This window comes from Gymnodraco acuticeps, unplaced genomic scaffold (genome assembly GCF_902827175.1).
Source record: "Gymnodraco acuticeps unplaced genomic scaffold, fGymAcu1.1, whole genome shotgun sequence".
Taxonomy (NCBI): Eukaryota; Metazoa; Chordata; class Actinopteri; order Perciformes; family Bathydraconidae; genus Gymnodraco; species Gymnodraco acuticeps.
The window spans coordinates 213,974-241,205 of record NW_022992193.1 but is presented as its reverse complement, the minus strand read 5'-3'; the positions used below and the strand labels follow the sequence as shown (position 1 = coordinate 241,205).

Sequence of the window (27,232 nt, the reverse complement as noted above, 5' to 3'; positions counted from 1 at the left end):
TGCTTGCAGATACTCAGCTAAACGCTGCCATGATTAAACGCCATATCATGTTCCAAACGACATCAAAGATTATTTCTGAAACAGTATCAAATGTTTTTTCTCTCTCAGGTTTACCACAAGGTGAGTTCCTTTTTTTATTTCCTGCTTTTTTACACATACAGTACTCTCTCCAGTAGAGGTTAGCTCTGAGTGTTAGCGATGCTTGCTAATGTAAACAAAGACCATATTACTTCCAAAACACGTCACACATTGTTTCTGATAGCGACGTTTCTGATAGGGCCGTGGGCGTAAAGCCAGCTCACATTTTTGATATTACGTCATATCGGCAGAAAATCTGGATCAGCTCCGTCGTACCCCCGTTTTTAGAGATTTGGTTACGGAGGGAAAGAGAGAGGGTTTTGTTTTCTGACACTTTGTGAGTTCCCTGACACACCGGGGACACATATTTATGTATAAAAGACATGAAAACGTGCATTTTGCATGATAGGAGACCTTTAAATGTAAGTCCATGACGGCTTTTAATGAGGTTACTTTTGCTGTGGACAGAAAATATTCAACATCCTGTCAAAGCTTTAGCGGTGAGACATTTAAGCTAGCAGATTGGCATCACTTCCATAGTTTGTTGTTACTTTGAAATGTTCTAATGAACCCCCCCTTTTCTCCTGTTGCTGTGACAGAAAGTTCACAGTAAATGTCAGCATACTCTGTAGAAAATGCACACAAATGCAACAACAGCCATGGATAGCCTTCAAACTGTGCTCCTCTCTGCATGCTTTATTTATTTAAAAATATTATTACTTTGTATTTATGCAAAATTCAGAAGCTAGAGTTCATTAGCAGGAGGCATATATAACCTAAAAGTTACAATTCCTTTAGTTTTTACATTCTTTTGTAACCTCATTTATGACCTATAAGTGTACTTTTAATCTAGGTTTGGTTGAGAGTACCCCATCACCCTCATGAGGAAGTCTGTGGAGGTTTCCCCGGATTACATTACCACATTTATCAGTCTTTTTTCACCAGAGACAAGTCAAAATGGAGGCTTCTTTTTTCTGATTTTAAATTGGATTCTTCTCAGTCTGATGGCCACCTGCTCCCAAAAGAAAGAAGAGTCCTCGACTTCAAAGACTGTGGCCCTGTGCTGGCACGCTCCCTCCTTCAGGAGAGCAACATTTGGCATTGAGAGGGACTTTTTTCAGTCACACACTTACAGAGGAGCTTCGAGCAAGGCTGAGGATTTCAGCAGTCTCAAAGTCTCCGCACAAAGCCTGGCATCTACAGCTGACAATTATGGTTTTGCAATTGGCCCCATTTTCCTTGGCGGAAGAGTTAGGTGATCACCTGTCACTGTCTTGCCATAAAAATGCAAGTTAGTAAAATAACAGGAAATGAGTTTGAGGGGAAAGATAAGTGACTGGAAGAAAATGTGGAAAGTTGCTTTTTTTTTTGCGAAGTTATTGCTGAGTAAGATATTTGAAATAGCTGTGCACTTAAAGGTGGGGTAGGTAATTCACTTCAGAAACACTTTGTTATATTCCATGGAATGCTCTTAACACCCCGATAGCAATGAATACATTAAATGCTTTGACAATAAATATATTAAAACATTTCATCTGTGGAAGCCGTGGTGCTGTAAAAAGCACGACCAATCATCTGAGCCGGCCCGGCTAAAATAACTGGACGGCCTACCTGCCTGTCAGCCTTCCATCTGTGCACAAACTTATCTCGTGCCCTCATTGGTCATGTGCGCGTTCGTGTGTGTTGGAGGAGGGGCTCTGTAAGGAAGTCTGAAGGAAGGGGCAGATTTGTTTCGGCTGCGTACTTTCAAATTCTAGCGCACTCGAGCTGGTTTCTCCATTCTTACCTACCCCACCTTTAATCTCATTTGTAAAGCTGGAAAAAAGTTAAATAAATTCTACAAAAAATGATTCAATCATTTGACTTTCATGCTGTACATTTAAGAATAGAATACAATAGAATAGAATATATCTTTATTGTCGTCATACAAAGTACAACAAAATATCTTTGGCAACTCTAACTGCAGTAAAAAATAGACACAAATAAGAGTGGTAAAAGCAGAGGTAGTAGCGATGACAGTGCAGCGAGATAACATTCAATGTTAATGTGCATATTTACACTTACAGTCTAAAAACGATATACATGTAGTGTATATCTAACTGTGTGTTCCTAAAGGGTTATAGTAACCAAAGGATGCAAGTCAAATAGCCATACATATTTCTAAATAGTAGTGGTTGGAGTCTTTGAGGAGAAGAGAGGAGTATCCTGTGTATGATGCCTAATTTATTCAGTATGGATACTGAATGTTAAGACTCTACATCATCTCTGCGTATTAGGCACCAATCATGGTGTGTCTATATTCAGTGTGAGGCTTCAGAAGTGCTTTTTACACACAAGCATTATGGGGACATCTAGTGGTGTGAAAGAGTCAGGAACGCTGACTGAAAAATGGGTATATGGACGCAAAAATAGTTGATGTTTGTCTTTCGCCTCAGCGTATCATAAACATGTGCAGCTATGATTTAAATCTACACCGTAAAAATCACACCGCAAAGAAAAATACTAAAACAACAGGAAAGCATGCTTGTAAATTACCAAACATTTTAGAAAATGTGACCACAGTGCCATGAATGCAACCAATGAATCATATTTCATTACAGTATAGTGTTCCTTGGCCAGGAATTTCTGTCACAAAAGCAGATTGTAACTGGGTGAATGGGTCGAGGAGAGGGAATATTAACACTGAGACACCATTAAAACCAGTTCTGGTGCTCACTGCGGCTATAAATTCAGGCTCTTTACACAACAGGGAGCCTCTCGCTGTCAGGAGTAATGGGCGCTGTAAATCCAGCCGTACAGAGGCATTAAATAGAACATCCCCCTGCCAAGAGCCTATATATCTGGAGCAAAACCAATGACTTTCTGGCTATTCTTCACATTCTCTCCTTAAAGAAATAAAATCAGCGTGTAGAGGAGGTCATCCCTATACAGAGTAGTCGAGTACAAATACTTTGTTACTGTACATTTTTCTCCACTACTTATATTTACTTCTACTTTTACCAGAGTATCTGTACTTCTACTTTTACCAGAGTATCTGTACTTCTACTCGAGTAAAGGATGTTTGTACCTTTGCCATCTCTTTCCCTACAGAGCATATTACCAATGTTTACTTAGAGTACATATGTTCCCTAAGCCACTTTATGATACAAACATCCATAAAAAGTACCTCAATGCAGGCACAAAGGGCTTTTCTCCTCTGCACCATGTATTAATGTGTACACTGTTATTCAGCAAGTTGGCCTGGATTCACACAAAAGCACGGTGGCTTTGGTCCTGATTTTTGTTCCTAACCTACCCCCCCCAGCATAAACCATAGACCACTGTGTGTCTGCTGACAGAGTCTTGCCAACAACCTCAATAACAACACAGGATTTATGGTCTACATTGTAGTAAAAGCCCTCTATTGCTTTTGTTCAATATATAATTTCAGCAATTTAACAAGGCCCAAAGCCATTAAATCAAACATTACCATATCTTTATGTGGCCAGAAATCCCTAGCAATACATTACAGTTTTTCTCGGTTGAAATGTTTATAGTCTACGCAAACTTCACTGCCTTTTTTTCTGTGGTAAAGAGTATGCTAATTGAAAGCATATTCTTTATTTTGAGACCTTACGAAGGGCAACACGCCTTATGCAATGCCCTGGGAAGATATAACCGTCAACACGGTGATGGGATGTGAGCGAAAACAGGCTGGGCAACTTTCTGTGAGAACGTTGACTTGTAGTTAATCCGATGATTGAGGAGATAATCCTCTCACTTGACTGTATGTCATGGCTGTGGATGGATGAGATGCACTACCCTGTTTTTCCTGCGGAGGGCAACATGTTCCTGATTTAAAACTGGCAGCAACGATCAAACAAAGCCAGCTCTATCAAACAATACAGTGGTTGTGGGGGGAAAAAAGCAATATCAAATGGAATAGGCTAAGTAATCTATAAAATGGCCCAGGCAGGATTTTATACTGGTCTACTGAGCCATATATTTGCCCAGATTGGGTGTTTCAGGATTACATTTGACCTCTGTCGGGCTGCTTTTCATTTCCTGGTTGATCAAAAAATGTATCCATCTAGATATGACAGAATTTATCACCATCATGTTAAGCTTGGGATTGAATGGACTGCTGGATGCTATTGATTTTAATACACTAAAATGTATCGAAATAAATGAAAAATCCGGGATAAAAGAGACAACAAATGTATGTGTGTAACATATACAGTAATACGGCTTCCTCCCGTCCGTATCGACATATACAATTGTATTATCTGCAGTGGAGCCCAGAATGAACCTTGCCTCTGTAATTGGACAGCATTAGATGGTAATGGTATTCATCCTAGCTGAATTACTAGAAGACTCGTGCCCCCCTGATACCCACCAAGACCCACAGAGGACTCTAAATTAATTAGAGACCCCTGCCTTTCCTTGTTGTGCCTGCAATGCTGCCTCCAATAAAAGAAAAAGCTACAATATGATCAGGTTAAGTGCATGTGTACACTGTGCCATCACCATGGCTCTGTATGATGTCCATCTGCAACTGTATTTGTGTTCCTGCAGAGTTTGGGGTACAGTTCAGGGGGCTCAATAATCTCTTCATTACACAGAACCCCCCCAGTTGGAGCTTTTTGCCTAATCAAAGGCCGGGAGCGGATCTCTGGCTCGCTGCTAAAGCAAACATCAGGGACACATACACCCGGCAGGTTCTTCATCATAAATAAAACATGCCACTTGGCTGTTTCTGTGTGCGCGTGTGTGTGTGTGTGTGTGTGTGTGTGTGTGTGTGTGTGTGTGTGTGTGTGGTGTGTGTGTGTGTGTGTGTGTGTGTGTGTGTGTGTGTGTGTGTGTGTGTGTCAGTCATTCTATGAAAGGGTAATATTTGGGCCACATGTCAGGCGAGACAAACCATCATTAGGACACAGTGAAAACAGACGTAAAAAACACCTTCAATTAAGTTGCATTGAAAGTATATCTGGGGGATATATTGTTACATATGTTCGTTCTACTAGTGTTTTCTGCTTGTTATTGAAATAAAACAGTGTTTTATCTACTCAAAAATCTGTGTCCCCCAGGGCTGTATCAATTCAATTTTCATGGAGAGCCACTACATTAGAGTGAACCACTTCTCTGTTAGACAGCCGCGGGCACTATAGCAAATAATACATAGACCCCAGGAATATGCTAAACCAATACGAGTGGCCCATTTATCATTGCCAAGGGAGCCCCCCCCCCAACCCACGCACTGCGAGTCATTCAGTCACAAACCGGTGAGAGGGACAGTGTGGAGATGCGATTTGAGCCTGGCTGTCAGCGCTTGTCACCTGGTGAATGTGCAGCGAATTAGGGGGGGGGGGGGGTCTTATTGGCCCTCACCGCTGTCCGTGGCTGATAAGGCCAATCTGCGGAGACGGCACCTGATTCCCCCCTGTGCCCCCCAAACCGCCACGCTGTCACCCACCCTCCAAACAGCTGTCAGGAACGCTCTTAGAAGGTCCCTCAACGCGCCGGATCTCCATGAGGACCCCCAGTCTTTTAAAAGCTGGGAGCCCCCTCGAAAACCTTCTTTATCTGCTGAGAGCACACTACAAAAGATGTCCAGCCTCAAAGTTGCTTTTTATGGTACATGAATTAATCATTGTCAATTAAACCATGATATGCTTTAATTACAGCAAAACCAATTAAATCATGGTTTGATCCAGATGAGGAAAAGATGCAGTGTTGTTTACTTTGTTACCAAATGACTTATTAAGAGGGGCATTCCGTTTTTTAAACGAGTTTCTTTCCTTGATGCAGTTTTATAATCTATGTCACATGAATCATGCAGACTGTAGCGCATGAGAAATCTGTTTTTAGCTAATTCTTATCCTAGCTCCAGGGCCTATTTCACCCTTCTGTGCCACCCGCTCCCACTTGATATTCACAAATGCAGCTTCATTCTTATCTTAACTTTATTTTCTACATGAAATACTCTAGAGAAATCAGATTTTAAATAAGAACACGATTAAGCAAGCCAAAACATGTCTTTATCGTTCACGATGTATTTATCGTCCCGGGAAAATAACCATGTGAGGATCTACTGTATGTGTGTATCTGTTTAAACTCAGACATCAGTGAGCGTCCGCAAAGCCCAAAGAAAAATAAAGTCTCTCGAAGCCAGATCATTTATTTTCCCATGTTGTTTAGACAGCCGTTTCCAGTGGTCATAATCTAACAGTTTTTAAATGCCGTTTTTAAATGGAGAGCCTCAGCCTTTACGAGCCGCCATGTGCCCTCCTGTTTTCTCCCCGACAGGAAACCAGGCATCCTGCACTTCAGAGTGGCATCAAAAGAGAGCGGGGAGACGGAGAGCAGCCCTGCCCTGTACCACGCCTCTGGGTTTTTGGGGTGTGAGGAATTCCAGAGAAAAACCTACAGCAGCGAGAGTCACACAGGGGCAGGCTTGTTGGAGGTGGATGGAGGCAGAATAAACCATGACCTGTGCTCTATCAAACACCCAATCGGGATAAACCTCTGTTTTTCTTATACAGGTTTTAAAGATCTCCTATCATGCTATTTTTAGGCATATAATATGGGTCTCAGATACATACAAATATATAAGAAACATGTCTATGCTCAAAATACCAAACAGATCATGCATTTTAGACATCCCTCATATCCCTCTATTTCAGCCCTGTTAGAGAAACACTGATTCTGGATCTGTAGCTTTAAAAAAATGCCATATCATGTTCAAAACCACATCTAGGATTATTTCTGAAACAGTATGGAGCTCAAATGCTTCTTCTCTTGCGGGTTTACCACAAGGTGAGTACCTTTTAATTTCCTGCTTCTTTACACATACTCTCTCCAGTACAGGTTAGCTCTGAGTGTTAGCGCTGCTTGCCAATGTAAACAAACACCATATCACTTCCAAAACGTTGTGCATTGTTTCTGATAGCGACGTTTCTGACAGGGCCGTGGGTCCACATTTACGATATTTCGTCATATCTGCAGCAAATCTGGATCAGCTCCGTTGTACCCCCGTTTTTAGAGATTTGGGTATGGAGGAAAAGAGAGAGGGTTTTATTTTTTTGCATGATAGGAGACCTTTAAAGAGTGCGGTCTGCGGAGCACGCCAAAAGAACCATGTCACGATCTGTCTGTGTTGTGTCTTGTCTTTTTCTGTCTTTGGTTTCATGTTTTATTTTGAAAAGTGTTCACCCCCTGTCTTGCCTGTTGCTTTCTGTTTGTTTTCCCTCCTACCCGATTACCCGATTGTGTTCACCTGGTGTCCCTGTGTTTTCTCCTCCCTCCTCACCTGTATCTTGTTTGTGTGATTAGTCTTGTGTGTATTTAAGTTCTGGTTTTTCTGTCTGTCATTGTTGGTTCCTTGTTTGTCTTTGACTGTGTCACGGGGTAGTGTTCTGTTTTTGACGCTTTGGCCTTGGAATAAAGGTATTTTTCTTTGAAATCTGCATTTGGGTCCTGCCTGCTTCACTCAACCCTGACACACCATGTCTAAACTGTGATATAAAGTTGGAGAACAATCAGAGAAGATCTGGTGGTTGTTAGAGTATATCAGTCCAAACAAATGCAACCGTATGATGGGATATACTCTCCGATTGCAAAGTATTTAAAAGGTTTCATGTGATTCTCCCAAATGATCCATAACAAAAGAGTGTTGTGCTCCTGCTCTGCTCTGTGTTTAACAACAGGAGAGCCAATTACAGACAAAACGCTCCCCAGTAAACTGTTAATGCTGTTTCATTTACACTCACGCCTGTATAACTGTGAGACCTGAGGCTTGCAATTGTGTACTTGCACAATCATAAAGATACATTATTTTCCATCACAGAGGAACAGTAATGGTGCGTCCCCACGGACAGAAGAAGCAAGGACTGTGATGGGGGGGGGCACCTCCGCTTTCTGATCGCGTTTCACAGAACACACTAATGGATGTAGAGAGGAAGGTATCAGATACCGAGCCACTTCAAAAAGTCCACGATTGTTTTTGATCTCTCTGTAGGTAAAGATGGGGGTTGGGGGAAGCGAAGTGGGCATAAAACGGGCGCCAGGGTGTTGGGGGGGGGGGGGGTCTGCGGGGCACAGGCTGGTTCCCACTGACAATTATCTCCTTGATGCAGCAGTCTCTTTTTCGGTTTCTATTGAAGAGCCGTGCCTGAGGAATGCCAGGGAGAGAGTGCAAGGGGGACTCCGACGGGGATAATCCCAATTTCAAATGGAGCTTAGTGATATCCCCCCCTCCTCCTCCCTTTCTTTCTTCCTTCAGACACCCCCATTCCTCACCATCCTCCTGTCTGGCACAGATAACCCATCCCTCGCTTTCTCAGTCCTGTGCATTGCGCAGAAAATTTAAACTCGTCTATAAAGTCATAATAAGCATGTCATACTGAGACTGGAGTGTCATAGAGGGTGATATATGTTTATTTTTGGGTGATATTTAGGTCAGAGGATGCAAGGTTAGTGTGCCAGGAGAAGGTGAGGTTTGGATATTAACAGAAAATAGGATGTTTATAAAAAGGTAGGATAAGGTACCAAAGAGAATGAAAAGGTGGTATCAACTAAGTATTCTACAAGATGATGGTGAAAAGGAGTTATAAAATCAATTTTTTTGTGAAAGTGATGAGTGAAAGTGACCATATCTGATCAGCTTAGCCATGTGTATTACCACTATCCAACATGGAGTGACATGGAGAGCTGCCCACATGACTCTGATGGTCTGGCAGTGATTTGTTGCACACACTCCGTTCATCTACACGTATATCTCCCCACCGTGGAAATCAATACCGAACCTTCTCGTTTCACATACATAACATGGATGACGGCATTGGAAGAGTCAAAGAGAGGTCAGTAAGGCAGGGGATTGGATGTCTCATATCTCCTTTTACTCTGAATCAGTCTGTCCGTGACATGTTCCTGAACATATCTGCACGGAGTCACTGCACACTCTTTAACATTGACACTGGAAAAACCCATCTATTTTGAGATTGTCTCGACGTGAATGTGTGTAGTGAAAATCTACAGAAATAACGTGGTAGATCCCTCCGTAGATTTCAAACCTGAAGCGCCCTTGAGCAATCCACTGAAGAACTCCAGGAATCGGTATCTGAACCCGTGATCTGACCTTAAACTCTGTGGTTAGGCCAGAAGCAAAAGAAACAGCATTCCAGCTTCAAGGATCAATAGAGAAACACAAAACAAAGTGAGAAATTCTCACAGTGTATGTTGCTTTAGGCCTGCTGCCATAAAAAGAGTCAAACAGCTGGTTAGAGCCGGCAATCAGCTCAGTGCCGCATCCTCACGTGTTTCACTTTCTGACCTGCACACATGCTGTACAGTAAGCACACTCCGAGACAAAGAGAAATCTAAAATATACACTTGTGTACACGTACTGATCCCTACCTATTGAATTCTCGGCACTGCTTCCACGAGTGAAAGCGCAATATCAGCGGTATCCTGTCAAGCTCGGCACAATGCAGTGTTGACAAGCTTAAGCCTCAGATTCATAATGTTACAAAGCATGACTGTGCATCAGAGTACCTGTTGTGCAGGAGCACCACGGCTGGAACTGATCCAAAACAACTGCTAATATGACATCAAGTCCAACAAGGTCTCCGTATCATGGACTTTAAAACACCTGACAAGGGCTTGGATTCTTCAAACAGATATTTTGTATTATTAAATGATGCTACTATAACACTGCATTTCATTTTAAAGGTCCCCTATTATACTGTTTTTCATCAATATATTATAGGTGTCATATCTCGTGTATGTTAGGCTGAAACATCAAACAGATCATTGCAGCATCCCATAAACCCCTCTGTTTCAGCTCATTTTCAGACATATATAAATGGATCAGGACAAAAAGAGAGGGGGTCTTTTTTCCTGAAACTTTCAGAATCTCTTAACGTTGAGGAGACACATGTTTATGTATAAAAGACATGAAAACGTGGATTTTGTATAATAGGTGACCTTTAATAGACTTTCCATCAGTTCTTTAAGATCAACTTTGGAAGTGTTGAGATACTAAAGATTGGCTTTAGCCAATGGTACGGCTTGGCTCAGCAGGACAGTGTGTGTCTGTGTGTGAAAGGACCAAACTGTGGCTTTTTTGGCTAAGTTTAAATTATAGTGGAGGAGCAGCACTGTACTTTACCATTGTTCCTTCACTCTTGCTCCGTGCGACTTCCCTCTGCAGGCGAGCCACGGCCAGCTTTTCCCTGAAGGGGAAGAAAGGAAAGGAAATAAGAGTTAGTCAAATGTGTGATCATTGTTTAATGTGTGACAGCGGCGAGCGATTGACACCAAGGTTTTCACATTTTTGTTGCACCAAATCAAAGTCTTTTCCCCAAAAATGTTATTATTTTTAAGGGAAAAAAAGACTCAATATTGCCGAACAGGACACACACACACACACACACACACACACACAACACACACACACACACACACACACACACACACACACACACACACACACACACACACACACACACACACACACACACACACACACACACACACACACACACACACACACCACACACACACACACACACACACACACACACACACACACACACACACACACACACACAACACACACACACCACACACACACACACCACCCACACACACACACACACACACACACACACACACACACACACACACACACACACACCACACACACACACACCACACACACACACACACACACACACACACACACACACACACACACACACACACACACACACACACACACACACACACACACACACACACACACACACACAAAGACATTGACTGTCCAATCTGTTTCCAAGAAGAGGGCATTCCAGCCTTTAATGGGATGAATCTTGGCACAGTAGCACGGGTAATAGAGAACCCTGTTTTATGGAATCACAACAACTGAAGCACTGCTCCAGGACCAGCCAAGCCTGCATCTGACAGATGAGCCTGCTTGTTGAAAGCTTGTCATTCTGCAAGTGTCTGAGAGTACAGCAAAAGTGTTAAGGATGGAAAAAGGATAAAAAGGTTTCCTCTGGCGGTGCAACATTTGTTTGAATCTGCTGGTTCAAGACCAAAAACACATTCATTCTAATGTCAAATACTCCATTAGCATTCATAAATATGTAAATACTGGGCTCTAAATGTCAACACAGTGTTTTGACACAAGAGGTGTCCGCCAATTAGCATCCTTATATACAGAGCAACTATGCTAATCAAGTCATTCATTAAGCTAATTGATGCATTCATTAGCAACTATTACAGATCAGCTTTTGTCCAAAAAAATGAATTAGTCTTGGACCCAGGTGTTGCTTGCATACGTTTAAACATTTTTTTTAAATATGAGGTAAAAATATGACAAAAAGTATCAAAACCTACCACAAAATCAAGTAAAATCTGGATAAAAATACAATAAAATTATTGGGTAAAAGCATGTTCCAGAATAAAATCAAGATATATTGTGTCAAAGTATTGTTCCAGACATTCTTAGCTCACAAGAATACATCGCAACTTCCTAATATGGCACCACGGGACCTAATAAAGGAAGGCATACTGCAGACAGCCACAAGTAATCACAATCACCTGCACATTTTTCACATTTCTTCAGCGTAGCAGACACCCAAACCCCTCGCCAACCTCCCCCATCACCCAAAATAACTCATGACTAACATCTTTTCGTCACCTTTCACAAGACATCATTGTTTCTGAAGGGCTTACCTGTCGGGAAAAAACCCCGGGTGATTAAGAGGCAGCTGTATGGTGGAAGGATAAATCCAGTGTCTGGACTGAAAGGAGAGTGTGAGCTAACTCTGATGGGACCGACTGAATGAGGCAACGCTGAGCCTGGCACAATGATTGTGAAACAACCGGTGAGGTGGTGACAAATGCAGGGAGGAAGTGAAGAAAGGCTGCCAGAGGAGAGAGGGGGGGTGTGTTTGGGTGTGTATAAGTGTTGTGTTGGGGAGAAGTTTTGTGCATTCATAAATGTAGGCGTGGGAACATCCATTACATTTGTGTGTGACCACTTGTCATAAATATGTGAGTGTGAAAGTGTGTGACGCCACCAGAGACTGACTAATACCAGAGATGGCAAAAGTACACAACCTTTACTCAAGTACAGATACTCGTGTTTAAAAATACTCTGATAAAAGTAGAAGTACTGACTAAACTTCTTTACTCAAGTAAAAGTAAAGAGGCTTTGAAATGTACTTCAGTAAAAAGTACCCATAACTAGCAGCTGTTTTAAAGAGTACCTGACCTCTCTTTATATTAATAGAACAATAATGTAATTGTTAGCTAATGAATGTTTCCATGCTGAACAACGGCAACATGACAACGTTTCCATTGGTCCCTCTTCTTTAGAGAAGACCAGGACATGATGGATACACGGATCGTGTTCAAATCAATAGGCACGCAATGACTCTAAAGAATAATGATCACGCATCAAACACACATTCAGACTAAAGGAACCAGCTGTTGGGAAAATGAGAGAAGTAGAAAGTACAGGTATTTGTGTTCAACATGTAAGAAGTAGAAAGTACAGGTATTTGTGTTCAACATGTAAGAAGTAGAAAGTACAGGTATTTGTGTTCAACATGTAAGAAGTAGAAAGTACAGGTATTTGGGTTCAACATGTAAGAAGTAGAAAGTACAGGTATTTGTGTTCAACATGTAAGAAGTAGAAAGTACAGGTATTTGAGTTCAACATGTAAGAAGTAGAAAGTACAGGTATTTGTGTTCAACATGTAAGAAGTAGAAAGTACAGGTATTTGTGTTCAACATGTGAGAAGTAGAAAGTACAGGTATTTGGGTTCAACATGTAAGAAGTAGAAAGTACAGGTATTTGTGTTCAACATGTAAGAAGTAGAAAGTACAGGTATTTGAGTTCAACATGTAAGAAGTAGAAAGTACAGGTATTTGTGTTCAACATGTGAGAAGTAGAAAGTACAGGTATTTGGGTTCAACATGTAAGAAGTAGAAAGTACAGGTATTTGTGTTCAACATGTAAGAAGTAGAAAGTGCAGATATTTGTGTTCAACATGTGAGAAGTAGAAAGTACAGGTATTTGTGTTCAACATGTGAGAAGTAGAAAGTACAGGTATTTGTGTTCAACATGTAAGAAGTAGAAAGTACAGGTATTTGTGTTCAAAATGTAAGAAGTAAAAGTAAAAAGTCGTCAGAACAATAAGTAGTGGAACCAGGAAAATGTACTTAAGTACAGTAACGAAGTATTTGTACTCCACACCTTCCCACCTCTGCTCGTAAATATGTGTGTGTGAAAGTGTGTGACGCCACCTGAGACTGACTAATACACTCCGTTACACAATGTGTCTCTTTCTATTACGACATGCTTGAAGCCGTGACATTACCTGGAGAGGAAAGTGCCAAAGAAAAAAAGTGTCTGGATGGTCTCAGCGCAGATATTGTTTTGTTTAACAGCAGCGGCCTGGCATTCCTCCAGTCTGTGTTATGGCTGAGCGTCGGCCTGTAAGGGGTTAAGTTTCAGCCCACTTATGCACAGGCATGTTCTAGGAGCAGCGCAGCATGAGCCAAATGTGCCCTGGAGGAAAAAAATCATCGCCAAATATAGAGCAATTTGACATTCTGTGTTAAACGTAATTATAGTAACTGGCACAAGCGGCAGTCAAAACAGTATTCTAGTTCTACGCTCACCGGTGACATTTGCATCCAATTGGCCGCTGACGTGGAATTATGTGATGTTTCAACAGCAATCAAGCGGGATGAAAGTCATATGTAATCTGCTAAACGATGTTTAAGTTAGTTGCATGTGCACATTTGCAATCACTCAGAAATAGAGTCCAACGAGAAGGCTGTTCATATCAAACCATCTCTTGCTAGGACAGTTGTTGAATATACAAAAAACATTGTTATGATGGTGTCATAACAAATAGAAATCATAATTAATATGTCTCCAAGAGGTCACGGAAACACAATGATCTGCCGTTGACTGCTTCATCTTGAGCGATATGGAAAGATTTACGTTATTGATCTCAATATGGGAAATGTTTTCGTCCCAGCAACGTGTTAAAACAAGGCATTGGATATAAGGTGAAAATAAAAAGAGTAGGAAATAATTGGAGCTGTATTTCCACCCAGTCTCATGGTAAAGTAATAAGGGATATCGGGCAACATGAGCGGTTAGAAAGCTTCCGTATGCAACCCGTATTGTTGGAAATAAGGCTTCTTTGCAAAGGAAAACGGGAAGCTCTAGCTCGATTCATACGCTGTGTGTATTTCACACTTGACTGACTAAATGGGAATTATTTCAGGCCCCAGTCCATGCCTTTATCCTGTACATCGGAGCATGTGATGAAAGCTCAGGCTGACAGTTGACCTGTGTATACATTCCTCCTCCTCCTCTACTGTTTTTCTTCCCCTGCGCTCCAACATGAAGCTTGGCTGAGTGCGTTTCAGCGGCCAATCATGAGCAGTGTCGACGTGGAACCTCCAGCAGTTCCCACTGACCTGGAATCACCTGAAAGCACCGGAGGCCTAACCCTGCCGAGCTTCAGTGGAGCGGGCCGAACCAGCTGACAACCACCCCCGCCCCCCCCCCGCCCTCCAATACAACCCCCCCTTCTCTTTCCACACTCATATTCTCCAGTGTTTCAAAAGCTAATCTAGCAAGAGGCATAAGGACCTTGGATTTGATATAAATATGAGACTTAAAAGGTCCCCTATTATACTGTTTTTCATCAATATATTATAGGTCTCAGATATATACAAAACATGTCTCGGAAGTTTTTGGTTCCCAATACTACATGTTGTGACCCCTTGTTAAAGAAACTGTTCATCTATGTGAACGTCAGAAGATAACATTTGTAGCTGTTCTGCATTATTTGTTTCACATTAAATCAAGTGTACATACTGTATGGTACTGCTCATGTTCCGTCTGTGGATATGTTGCTACCATGTTTGTATTCACAAAATACTAAATAGAGCGTTGTTATAAACCGGTATTGCTAACAATAGCCAAGCCGGGGTGACTTCTAAATCTGTAAGGTGAAAAACGTTCCTGCAGACGGCCATCTTCTCCCGACTTATTTTATAACATTGATTGGACCTTTAAAACAAGGCTGATTTTCTTTCATATGCACCAACAGTGAGTCACCAAATACAAGTTTTCTTCTCATATTTGTTCATCTGCTGTCCATCCACACGCACCTCAAATATCACTTCCCTCCTTTTCATATGCAAAGAAAGCTTCTTCCACGACTGTTTGCTCCATGGCGGCAGGCAAAGACACGATCCGTCAGACTGAGGGAGGATCTATCACAACGTTTACCAACCTGAGCTGACATGTCGGAAACCATGTGCTTTGAAGTGCATTGTGGGAGGCAGACGTTTAGCTGTGTTTTCATCACTGTTATCGTGGCTCCTGCATACAGGTGGTTTAATCCATTGTACATTGTTGAGCACATAATGAAAGAGAAAAAAAGTGCTGTCTCTTGCGTTTCCTATTTCCCCGCAGTACAGCACACCGTCTTATTATCAAGTGTGGCTAATCTCTCCTCTGTGTAGAAAGATGTTACCATCTCCCCTCCCCCCCACCCCCACAGGACCTGGACTTTAACAACCCACACACACTCAGACACTCAAATCCAGCACCAGACACTTTCTTTCACTTTTTTTTTTTTTCTTGCACTAATGTACATTTCTCAAAGATATTGAAGTGACTGTTAGTTTGTATATATTGATTGTTGTGCTTTTATTTATGTCTTAAAGGTCACCTATTATGCAAAATCCACTTGTTCCTGCCTCTTCTACATCAACATGTGTCCCCTCTGTGTAAAGAGACTCTGAAAGTTTCAGGAAAAAAGATTCTCTCTCTTTTTGTCCTGATCTATTTCTATAAAAACCTGTCTGAAATTGAGCTGATCAGATTTTGGCCACCTTGTGATGTCATAACGATTTGTTGGGTTGTGTAACGATTAGCCAATCAGCAACCAAGGTAACACACACACACCTTATCACCTGAATCTCCTCCAAGAGCACCATTGAGTTCTTTTTAACCAAATATCTCGCATAGATATGAGACCTATAATATATTGATGAAAAACAGTACAATAGGGGACCTTTAATGTGTGCATATGTGTCTGTTGATTGTGTATATATACACAGGGATATACATATTTGTATACATATTTGTATATATATTTGTATTTTGTATTCGGGATTGTGGGACATTTCGATCTCTCTGTCTGTACACACAAATAGATTGACAATAACTTTGACTTTGATGTAAACAGATTAAACGGCACATAATGCGACAGCCTCGTCCCTGCAGGATGTATAAAAGATGCACAAATATAAACTAACTGCAATATTGTCATGGAGGCTTAAGGTGAGCTAAACATCTCAATGGTTTCTGAACCACAGATGTACACAGAGTGGTCGTGAGGGATGCATAAATGTTTGGATGAGAGCAGCGCTGTCATGCATTTATGTATTAGCGTCTGCACTCCTGCTGGGTTAAAAGCCCTGCTAGCACGCAATCCTCGTGGCCCACATAGTGCTTCCTGTTCAGAGGGACTCGGGATACAATTTGGCGCGGATTTCGGACCGGTCATTCCTATCCTTAATCCTCCTACGGCCGTGTTATGTAACCTTCTGTACCCATCCAGGATTTCAACCCCGGCCCTCAGAGTGCAACAATGAGCTTAGTGAGGCGTTTGATAAGTTATAACATCCAACTCAGCCTGGTAGGAAAACAGATCTGCCAGGAGGTTGGAGGCGAGATGGGATTAAAAAACATGGATTTGCAAACATGAGGTCCTGAAAATGAAAGTGTACATATTTATGGATGAAAAATGTATCATTTTTAAACCTTGCACAACTCTAATTTTACAAGTTTGCAATATATACTTCCACTTGTATGCTCTACTACCAGATATCACACTACTTTATTGATGCTACACTTTATTTAAAAAATTTTAAAAAAACTGTGACTTTTGTAAATTGTGTGATTTCTACTTTTATCATTAATATTTGTATTTATTAATATGTATAGCTGTGTTCTGTAACAATGGAGATTTCCCCTCTGTCGGATGAATACAGGTATTTTGATTCTGATTATATCACACCTTACCTCTTGAATTCATCTTAGTATTAATACCACATCATCAAAGAGTTGTTCCTTTAAGATTTGAATGATCCTTTCTGCAGTCAAACACCAAAATGGCAATGCCCTGAGTGTCAACACTGCTTCAAGCGTCTAAGGGGCGGGGTTTGCACATCTGTGACTGTTCAATTGGTCCCAACACATTAGGCAGCTCCTATCAATCACTAAGAAAATGGCGAGCGGCATTCTGACCTGCGCCTGTTTCCGTCGCCTGGACCACAGCTGGTTCCTGACCTCCTGTCTCCCGCCACGGACCCCCGTCTGCACCCGGGGGGCAGCGGGAAAACAGGAGCCACATGTCAGCACCCACCCAACCCATCCAGGCACAATGAAGCCTACCTCACCACGGCAGATCATCAATTATTGACGAGGTGAAATGTGATGAGCACACAAAGAACACATGCCTCTAATGCTGCCATGTGGCCTTCAGATGGCTTTACTTTGTGAAGATTCAACATCCAAAAGGTTTTATTGTCATATAGCTACAGTGTAGAAATGGCAATGAAATTATTCTGACCTGAGCTCCTCCAGCAATGCAACATATATTATTTAATATATATTGTTGGTTGTGCTTTTATTTATGTCTTAATGTATAAATGTGTCTGTAGATTGTGTATATATAGGATATACATATTTTATACATATTTTCATTTATTATATTTGTATTTGGGATTGTGGGAAACGGTATTTCGGATACAAGTGGCCGAGATGGGTTTTCTCCGCAGGGTGGCTGGTGTCTCCCTTAGAGATAAGGTGAGAAGTTCGGTCATCCGGGAGGGACTCGGAGTTGAGCCGCTCCTCCTTCGCGTCGAAAGGAGCCAGTTGAGGTGGTTCGGGCACCTAGTTAGGATGCCACCTGGGCGCCTCCCTAGGGAGGTGTTCCAGGCACGTCCAGCTGGGAAGAGACCAAGGGGTAGACCTAGGACCAGGTGGAGGGATTATATCTCTTCGCTGGCCTGGGAGCGCCTTGGGATCCCCCAGTCAGAGCTGGTTGATGTCGCCAGGGAAAAGAAAGTTTGGGGCTCTCTGCTGGAACTGCTACCCCTGCGACCCGACCACGGATAAGCGGGAGAAGATGGATGGATGGATGGATGGTATTTCGATCTCTCTGTAGTCTGTACAAATCATCATGGACAACAGAATGTCTCGTGATAATGTAGGTGATATTAACACACAGACATAACTCTACGCTCATGCATTCTAACATATGGAGTTCTGTTTGGACACGTGTGCACCACACTGAGTAATGCACTCAAACGAGTGGAGATGATAGCGATAAGCAACTAGATTTATCCAAAGTCAACAACATGTTGAGTTGTTTATGCTTTCTTTCTGTGATAGCATCAGAGCAGGGGAGTCCCAGCTCTGGATATTATAATTACACATTACTGTATGTCTCTGACAGGAGGTATGATCCTATGATTGATGGATCGGACTGAGAAAATGATTTGTAAACAACTTAAGGGAGCCTAATCAGAGTGAGGGCAATGATTTAAATGCGTCATTCTGTAGGCTAAGACCACATCAAATGCAGTATTATTAATGAAATATCCTGCAATATACCAGTAGTAGATAGGGAACAAATGTGCAAAAACATTCATAACACACCCAACTCAAACTACTGGAAATAATACACATGGAAGATTTTAATTAGATACTTTAAGACACCCCAAATTCAAAGTAAATACAAACAGAACCTCACTTCAAAATGCTGGAGAGAATGCGGTGAGCCAACCATGCACATCTGTTGGGCCTGTAATGTGTTGGGAGACTTCTGGGAAACAGTTTGAAGAGAAATGTCCAATATCTTTGTAATTTCTCTCAATAAGAAGAACCCCTATTACTGGAGACAAACACCAGAGGAAATACAAAAAAAACATTCCTACCTATTTCTGGTAATTATATATATATATTATATATTAGCGATCATCAACGAATTACAAGGAATTGGCTAAAAGATAATAACTTCACAATGGAATAACCTAGTAAATGAAATCTATGTAACTATGAGAATTAGAACCAAATGCATATCTCAAGTCAAAGTCAGCTTTATTGTCAAAATTACTACATGTGATATACATCCAGAAATCTCGAGATACCACAGTGTGACATATATACATAAAACAAAACAAAAAGGGCCTAGATAAACGGGGTATACAATTTAAAATCTTAATATATTTAAAAAGTACAGTTTCAGTGTCTTTGAGGAAAGGTGGGAAAAATGGGTTAAGTATAGAACATTATAATGAATTAATGTATACCTGAGTATTAATAATGTATCCATTATTTTATTTGTAATATTATTATTAATATTATTTATTTTCAGATTTGTTGTTAAAAGTATGCTTTGTGAATATTTTCTTAAAATAAAATGTAAAAAAAAAAAGATTCCGTTAACTGCATCTCTAAACTTATGAAGCAGCGAAATTCAGACGTGAGGAATCTTCCGAGACTCCTCCTGAGCTCTGAGGAATGCACTCGTGGATGCACCCTGTCAGTCTGTCTCCCTAAATGTTTTCTCATTCTGCGAGCAAAGGCCTGACCTCAATTGTTTCTGAGCCAGACACGCATTCTTTTCCAGACGAAAACGAAACATTGTGGATGAAGCAGATGTGCTTTAAAAATGTCCGCCTGTCTGTGTGACGGGAGGGTTTTTTGTGAAGAAAAGGGCACGGTGCTAGACGTGATCACACAAGGGGCATGCATAAACACATGCATGAACACACATGTGCAAACACACTGGCAGAAATATGCACAGACACACCATTTTGAATCTTTTATGCACACATCATGAAAGAGAGATGAGTGGACCTGAGAAAGAGCTACACAACCCAGAAGAGAAAACTAATCTTGAGACACACCTTATTCTGAAATTGAACTTATCAAAAAGGAATTCCACGCTTACATTCCAACAGGTAATGATCCCGTCTCAGTTTTTCCAGCGATGGTTGTCTCGCCTGAATCACATAATTGAGTTTAAGTAAAGCTCCCTTCGCAACGGACTACAATTACCTCATGATTTAGGAGTTTACCTGCATTTTGTGAAGTGGATTCAGACACGATAAGCATAACCTGTTTTCTGATACTTCTGCCAAGATACATTTCAAAGTCTCAATGTTTTTTATCACCTCTGCAGACGTGGCCAATTGCTATGTGATAATTGTAGGACGCAGCCTTTCTAAATCTGTCAGAGCAAATACTCGTGCATTTAAAGGCGCCTGTGGATTGCTAAGAGAAGCCTCTCTTATTTCAACACATGCTGTGTCTCCCTGAGGGTTAAACAAGATGATTGGTTGATCCAACTGTTTGTCAGGAGGGAATTGGAACTGACCATAATACTCAAATGTACAAAAACATTACTGTTGGCATAAAGGTAAACGGCTTTATGGTAGTTTAAAGGTCACCTATTTTTCAAAATCTACTTTTTCATATATTGTATACATAAACATGCTGATCCAATTTTGGCCACTTTATGATGTCATAACCATTAGCCAATCACCAACCAAGGTAACACCCGCCCACCTTATCACCTGAATCTCCTCCTAGAGCACCATTGTGTTCTTTTTAACCAAATATCTCTCAGAGGGGCGTGGGGAGGGGCTCCTTATTTCTATCAAGTAAGAGACAGAGAATCAGCACTTTGGAAACAGGGCTGAAACAGAGGGGATTATGGGATGCTACAATGCATGATCTGTTTGGTATTTGGAGGCAAACACTTCAGAGACATGTTTTGTATATATCTGAGACCTATAATATATGAATGAAAAACAGTATAATAGGGGACCTTTAATAAAAATCCAGCACTATTTCAGCCGCCTCAACATGTTCAGTAGTAAAAAGGCACATGCATACTTCAGCAAAGGCACACGTTGCAGCCATTGTTCTGCATTTGACACCCTGGCTGGCCTGGGTTTTAGTAATTGGGGAACAGGGACTAACATTTACTGCTGTACCGTACTACTGGAAGCTTCTGCTGACTCATGGAGACTGTGCAAAGGCTATACTGTTTCACACCGGCTGTCGACACATCGTTTTCAGAGAGGCAAACAGTAGCCCTTTGAAGAGGCAGACAAATGGCCGGTTCACACATAATAGAAACAAAAGTACAGTAAATTGGAGCACTCGAAAAACCACATCTCTCCTGCTACACACCCCTGGGTTGCATATGTGTGTGAGTATTCAGACATTTATCTATTCCTAATTTGTGAAGCGGAGATCATGCATTCCATTTCATTTGATGCATCACTTGATTTTAATTTGCTGTCCAGTCCCTCAATAAACAGCCTGAACATAGTTAAGAGTGAAATGTTTGACAGGAAATGCTTTTATTTTGAAGTGCAATTATGTGTCCTGCTCATTCTCTTTCCTGTTAGGTTTTGAAATGTATACAAGTATGTCGAGTGCATCTTCCCCGTCTTCTAGCGTTCTTGTTGGAAACTGTTGTATTAATATAAAGTAAAAATGTTCTGTTTGGACTAGACTGGCTTTGTTCTATATTCAAAGCTTCTATTACACAACACACACACAGGAATATTGCCATAGCATTCCCTTACAGGCACTGTGGTATGCTGGTAATAAAGCAATTCAAAGGGTCACCCTAACCCTAACCCAGATACTGCATTCATTGTAATTCACTCTGAGCAAAGAGTCTCACCAAATGGCTAAAAGAGCGTAAACGAGAGGTATTTGGAGAAGAGTTTTACTGCAGGTGAGCTTCTCCATCCGTTTCCTTTCCAGCTGCGCCAACATCTCCAGCCACTGGCCCAGGGTCCTGCATGTTTCTCCCACTATTAACCTATGATTTACAGCCAAGATAGTGTGGAGCTGAAGTTTGTTGACATTCCCCGCCCCACGCAACCTTAAATACAACGCTGACCCCCTTTCCAACCTCGTAAAACGGCTCGCCGTGGTGAAAGCAGCGCCGTGACAAAGGGAGAAACCAGGGCTGTCGACTAACTTTCTTCACCATCCTCCCGGAACCGTCCCGAAATACAATCTATGCCGTCGACAAATTAAAATATTAGTTTTTCTACATTATCATTAGTTAAAATCATTCAAAGTGACCTTTAACATAAATAAAACATCATACAAATCATTAGATGATAATTCATCAACCTTTTTATTTGAGTAAATCAGTCAATCACATAAACAAAGGCCAACTATAAAAAAAACACACAAACGAGAAAGTTACTCTTGAATCCAACTAAGTCCCATCCAATTATCAACAAAATCCAACACTGTGTCCTGAAGACAGAACCCAGAGTAACCACTAGCCAAGATGACAGTCTGTAACACAGTCAGGAGACAGACTGCCCCGCCCCCTCGCACACAGACGGGAGAGAGAGATCTCTTGTCTGGATTGGAAAGATCGAAAATAAGATTGAAAATACATCATAGACGCATGTTGTAGTCTTATTGCATATTAGAAACGGAGTTGGCGAAACTAAAACTGCAATATAAAGTTTATGTAGCAATAATACAAATGAAATATATTTTTTAAATGTCTCCAGTACCGATACAAAGTCAGATAACGTCGGAGCTTAACGTTACCACTGTCTTTAATAATTCTGGCCCGTTTAATACCGGGGCTCGGTACCCATCCCTAGAGGAGCAGCATATTGCTAAGGACTAAATACGATGGAGAGTTCTCATCTCAGCCTTATTACCCATAGAGGATGAAGAGGAGTAAGTAAATAAAGAGGCCAGCGCTCCAGGGTCTGGTTCTGCTGTGCGTTTTCGTGATGTAACGGTAAAAGCTTGCAGAATTCCTCCACGGGATGCCATTGTCATTTTACATCACTCAACCCGCGAAATACACACATAAGCTACAGTATATAGCTAGGCAAGGAATTTGCGGGCACAGGTGTGTGTGTGTGTGTGTGTGTGTGTGTGTGTGCGTGCGTGCGTGTGTGTGTGTGTGTATTTCGTGGGTTGCTAAATGTATTGTGCATGTGTGTTTATGTTGACAAGGAGGTTTAATAACTGTGTGCTACACAAAACGAGCAGTCAGTTTCATTTTCATCGCCGTTCGTAGTAGAGTTAGCAGGGTATTTTTATTTTAACTCTCGTCCCAAATTCATCCCAAAATATTTTTTTATCCTCCCCGACTGTATTTCTTTCGGCCCCGGGATGACGGGACGTCCTTAAGCTCGAGCCCTGTATGAGACACGAGGGAATTCTAAGACAGTCTTGACTGCTTTGATCTAAAAGCCCTGTGAGATGCATGCGACTGTGAAAGTGTGTCAACAGGAAGGCCATGCATAGCAAACAAGGACAACACCATATTATCTTGTAAACTATTGGCATGCAGGACTTTGACCTAAAAACAAATCCCAACTGGGGATTGTAACATTTGTGGGGGGTTTGTCTTCAAAGCACGGTTATGAAAGAAACAAAAGTGTATGTCTGCTATTCTACAAAGACAACGATATGTATAATGGTTCTAAATGGAAAAACAGGAAAAATGTCCCACGGAGTCTTTACACCTTGGTGGACTCGCATGGAGCGCGTTTTCCCATTTAAAAAACAAAAGTATGCTGCGTGCCTAATGACATCACTTAACAGTCAGCAAGGGTGTCTGTGCAATGCTTTGTCTCCAGGCCAAACAGTCAGAGCATGCCATTGATAGCCGGCATATAAAAGCCTTTTATTGGTTATAAATTGTGTCGGACCATTAAACTTTATATTTCTCCTGAGTGACATTGCTCCAAGTTGGGCCAACAGGAGACACAGAGAAAAAGACAGTCCCATTTTTTAGGGTTTCTAACTCGTTCACATTCAGCGTGAGACTTCAACTTGATGGCTCTTTAAATAAAAAATGCACAGTAGGGAAAAATATCAAGATCCTTCATTGAGTTATTTTTCAGATGGGGTTAGGGTTAGGGTTAGGGGTTGCAAGATGCTATATTTGCAAACACAGTTTCATACCAGCGTAAGAGAGCTTTGCCGGACTCTTCTTAGAGTTCCCACGTGCTGTTGGAGGGGGGGGGAAAGATAAATGTAGAGCAGGCTGAGGGGAGGAATGCATTCAAAGCCCCCGTTAATTGAGCTGGATGGCCTGCAGTCACAGAGCAGAGTGTCTGAACAAGGCCAGATCCTGAGATGTGCCTCACACGTACACATCATTACAGCGCCTGTTTGGCTCCACGGCCCCACGGTACCAATGAACACTGCAGAGACAGTGGGAATTACATGGGAAAGTTGTCTGGAAGGTGCTCCCCCCCCACTCCTTCAAAAAACGAAAGTCTCCTGGCTGTCAATGAAGGGGAAGTGGTCCCATGCTGAGGCGGCCATTGAAACGAGGGGAACATTCCTCAGTAATTCAGTTTGACCTGGACCCAATATGCCGGCTAAGGGGTCACCTCATACAGGGAAGAGACGAAAGGGGAGGGGGAAAAGTTGGGAGAATCGGATGTAGAGGAGTGAGGCAAAGTGACGGACAAGGGTTGGAGGGAGTACAAAGGCAGGAGTGGTCTTAATTTAGTGGACAGGGCTGGTGTTTAATAACACCAACTAGCATCCAAAATGTCCCAGTGCACCGGTCAAAAGTAACAAGCAAAGTAAGCCATATTAGCCATCGCACAGTTAATGGGCCTGTCTCGTGACTTTTAAATCAAAAGCCCTTTTATGTAGGCACATGATGTAGTAATGGAATGGTCGAAGGAAAGCATGGCAGTAGGGGGAAATGAATAATGTGGAGAAGTGGTTGCTTGGTCGGGATTGGGGAGAATTACAGTTTTAATTCTATAAAATCAAATCCCTCCACTTGGCAATCCTCTTATGCTGTAATCCCCAGGTAGGTTTCAGAGGGCAGCGGGCTCAAACTGCCCAGCTCTGCTCCCAATCGAGGCTTTCAATGGACACTGTGTGAATAGAGAGTGGACCAAATGGCTAAACTGATGCCTTTGGGAAGCCCAGTAATGATGACTGCTATTGTAAATCGTAAGACATGAAAATGAAAACATATATGTAATATATTCCTGCTATGGTTGTGTTCACTGCCTTAACTCAGTATGACTGAACGCCATACAGTAGAGCAGGGGTGTCCAAACTCTTTTCTCCGAGGGCCACATACAGAAAAATATACGAAGGGTGAGGTATACTGCTTGATCAGTAAAGTTATAAGTTAGCAAAATCAATCAAATGTAGGAAACTTATGCTTGATACTTGAAAAAAACGGATTAAATCACAGCTCTCCAGAGGGTTTCATTTATTTTGTTAGCATCTCATCCCTTAAAACAGTAGCCTCAGATTGCTTATAATAAGAGGAAATAGGAATGGTATATTTCAAGCTTATTATGTGAATACGTTTTATTACACTTTTTGAATTATTAGAGGGCCGAATAAAAATGGCCTGCGAGCTGCATTTGGCCCCCGGGGATAGGTCACATGCTTGTTGTTAATGACACTGGTGTGTAAGGTTATGATGTTATATGCCTGAGCTATTCATTCACTAACAATGGCATTATTGTGAGTAGTAATACTGTAAAGTGTTTTGGGTTAAAAGGTTAGACTGATTTTAACTTCCTCTATAAGCCAATAATATCTTTGTAAAGTCATTCTTGGGAATAGTACATCTTATTTACCAACATCCATTGGCGTTTCCCATGTAAAGCATCTACTCCATGACAGATGCTATTTTTTGCTCCTATGTTGGGAAGCACCAGTTCCCAGGGCATACAAAAACTCAACTCATACTTAAAAAAAGACAGGACACAACATTTCTCTCTGGAACTTTGACAACACCAGCAAGAGAGTGATGATACCTCCCATTTTCTCCCATGCTCTCATTTTCAAGTTCCCTTGCACTTCTGTTTTCAGAGATAACAAACCCTGCTATAAATAAAAAGCCAGTGTCTTGAAGCCTACATTTGGCATCCTTGTTGTGTTGGTTGCCGGCATCCTAGCTTCTTTCTGTGTTCTGTAAATATGGCTGACTGTGAGGAAAGCTCCCTGACCTGCTATGACTTTGACATATGGACCATAGTACTGCAGCACTTCACACCACATTAATAAGGAGCTGCCGAGAAGCTGAACAAAACAGAGAGGCACTATAATCCATATTGCTCACCACTTTGCTGCATCCACACCCAGTCATTTGAGTGTGGGATTAGTGGGCCTGGTATAGAAAATCTTAATCTGCCTGAGAGAATATTAGGGAAAGCAGTGGGAGGGAAACACATGCATTCCTGCACATACAAATCCCCTGCAATGCACAATTGTTTTACCTCTCCACAAAGCAAGGGTATCCACTTCCTCATGTTATCAATCAGAATTAAAGTGTGTTACGCAGCGCCGTGGTCGCAGGCTGTTGCCACTGGCAACAGGACACCACGCAACTGGCGAATCGGGCTCAGAACAAATCAGAGATCATCCCCTGCACGTGTTAAACGCTGCGATATGGAATATGTTGCGTCCTCCCTCTGGGATTATTAAGAAAATTGCAGCTCAGGACAAAGTAAAGGAAAAAAAAAACTCATTATGGGCTAGCAATAGCTGAGTGTGCATGTATTTTTCTAACAACAGACAAATGAAAAGATGCACCAATACCAAAACAAGTACGACCACTATGGAATCTAGCAGTTGCAGGAGTAAAATAATGCAAATGTGTGATGTCATGTGTGCTGATGACTGTCCGCTTCTTACCCCTGGGTGAGATGCAGCATCCTGGAGCGATCAGAAGACACACATGGTAATCCACCGGCCAATCTCCTCCTCTCTGCAGCTCCACTGATCCCACAGATGATAAAGTTTACATCCACAATGCACCACTGCCTGCCTCTCTACTTGACTGAGACCAAACTGCCTCTCCTCTCCAATTCCTTTCCTTCCTCCTAGTCCTCGTTGCTCCTGTCGTCTCCCTGTCTCTCTCGATCTGGCGACATGCGTTGACTCTCTCTCTCCGCTGCTTCCTCTCTCCCTTCACACTGCACACACTCTCCCTCTGCGCTGCGCTTTCTGACACTAACACACACACGCTCGGAGGCTCCTCTTCACACACAGAGCTGC

The 27,232-nt window shown here is 41.8% G+C and overlaps 1 protein-coding gene across 4 annotated transcripts in view; it reads right to left on the bottom strand.

The window, feature by feature from the left end:
• LOC117539278 (nck-associated protein 5-like) overlaps positions 1 to 27,232 on the bottom strand; it is a 150,572-nt gene that overhangs the window by 62,626 nt on the left and 60,714 nt on the right. For 2 of the 4 annotated variants that reach the window (XM_034205316.1, XM_034205317.1), the window contains one exon: positions 10,226 to 10,289. In XM_034205316.1, the coding sequence (XP_034061207.1) occupies positions 10,226 to 10,289 (64 nt within the window). Of the gene's footprint in view, positions 1 to 10,225; positions 10,290 to 11,799; positions 11,878 to 26,869; positions 27,200 to 27,232 lie in introns of those variants that run through there. The other 2 variants (XM_034205319.1, XM_034205320.1) reach the window with 2 other exon arrangements.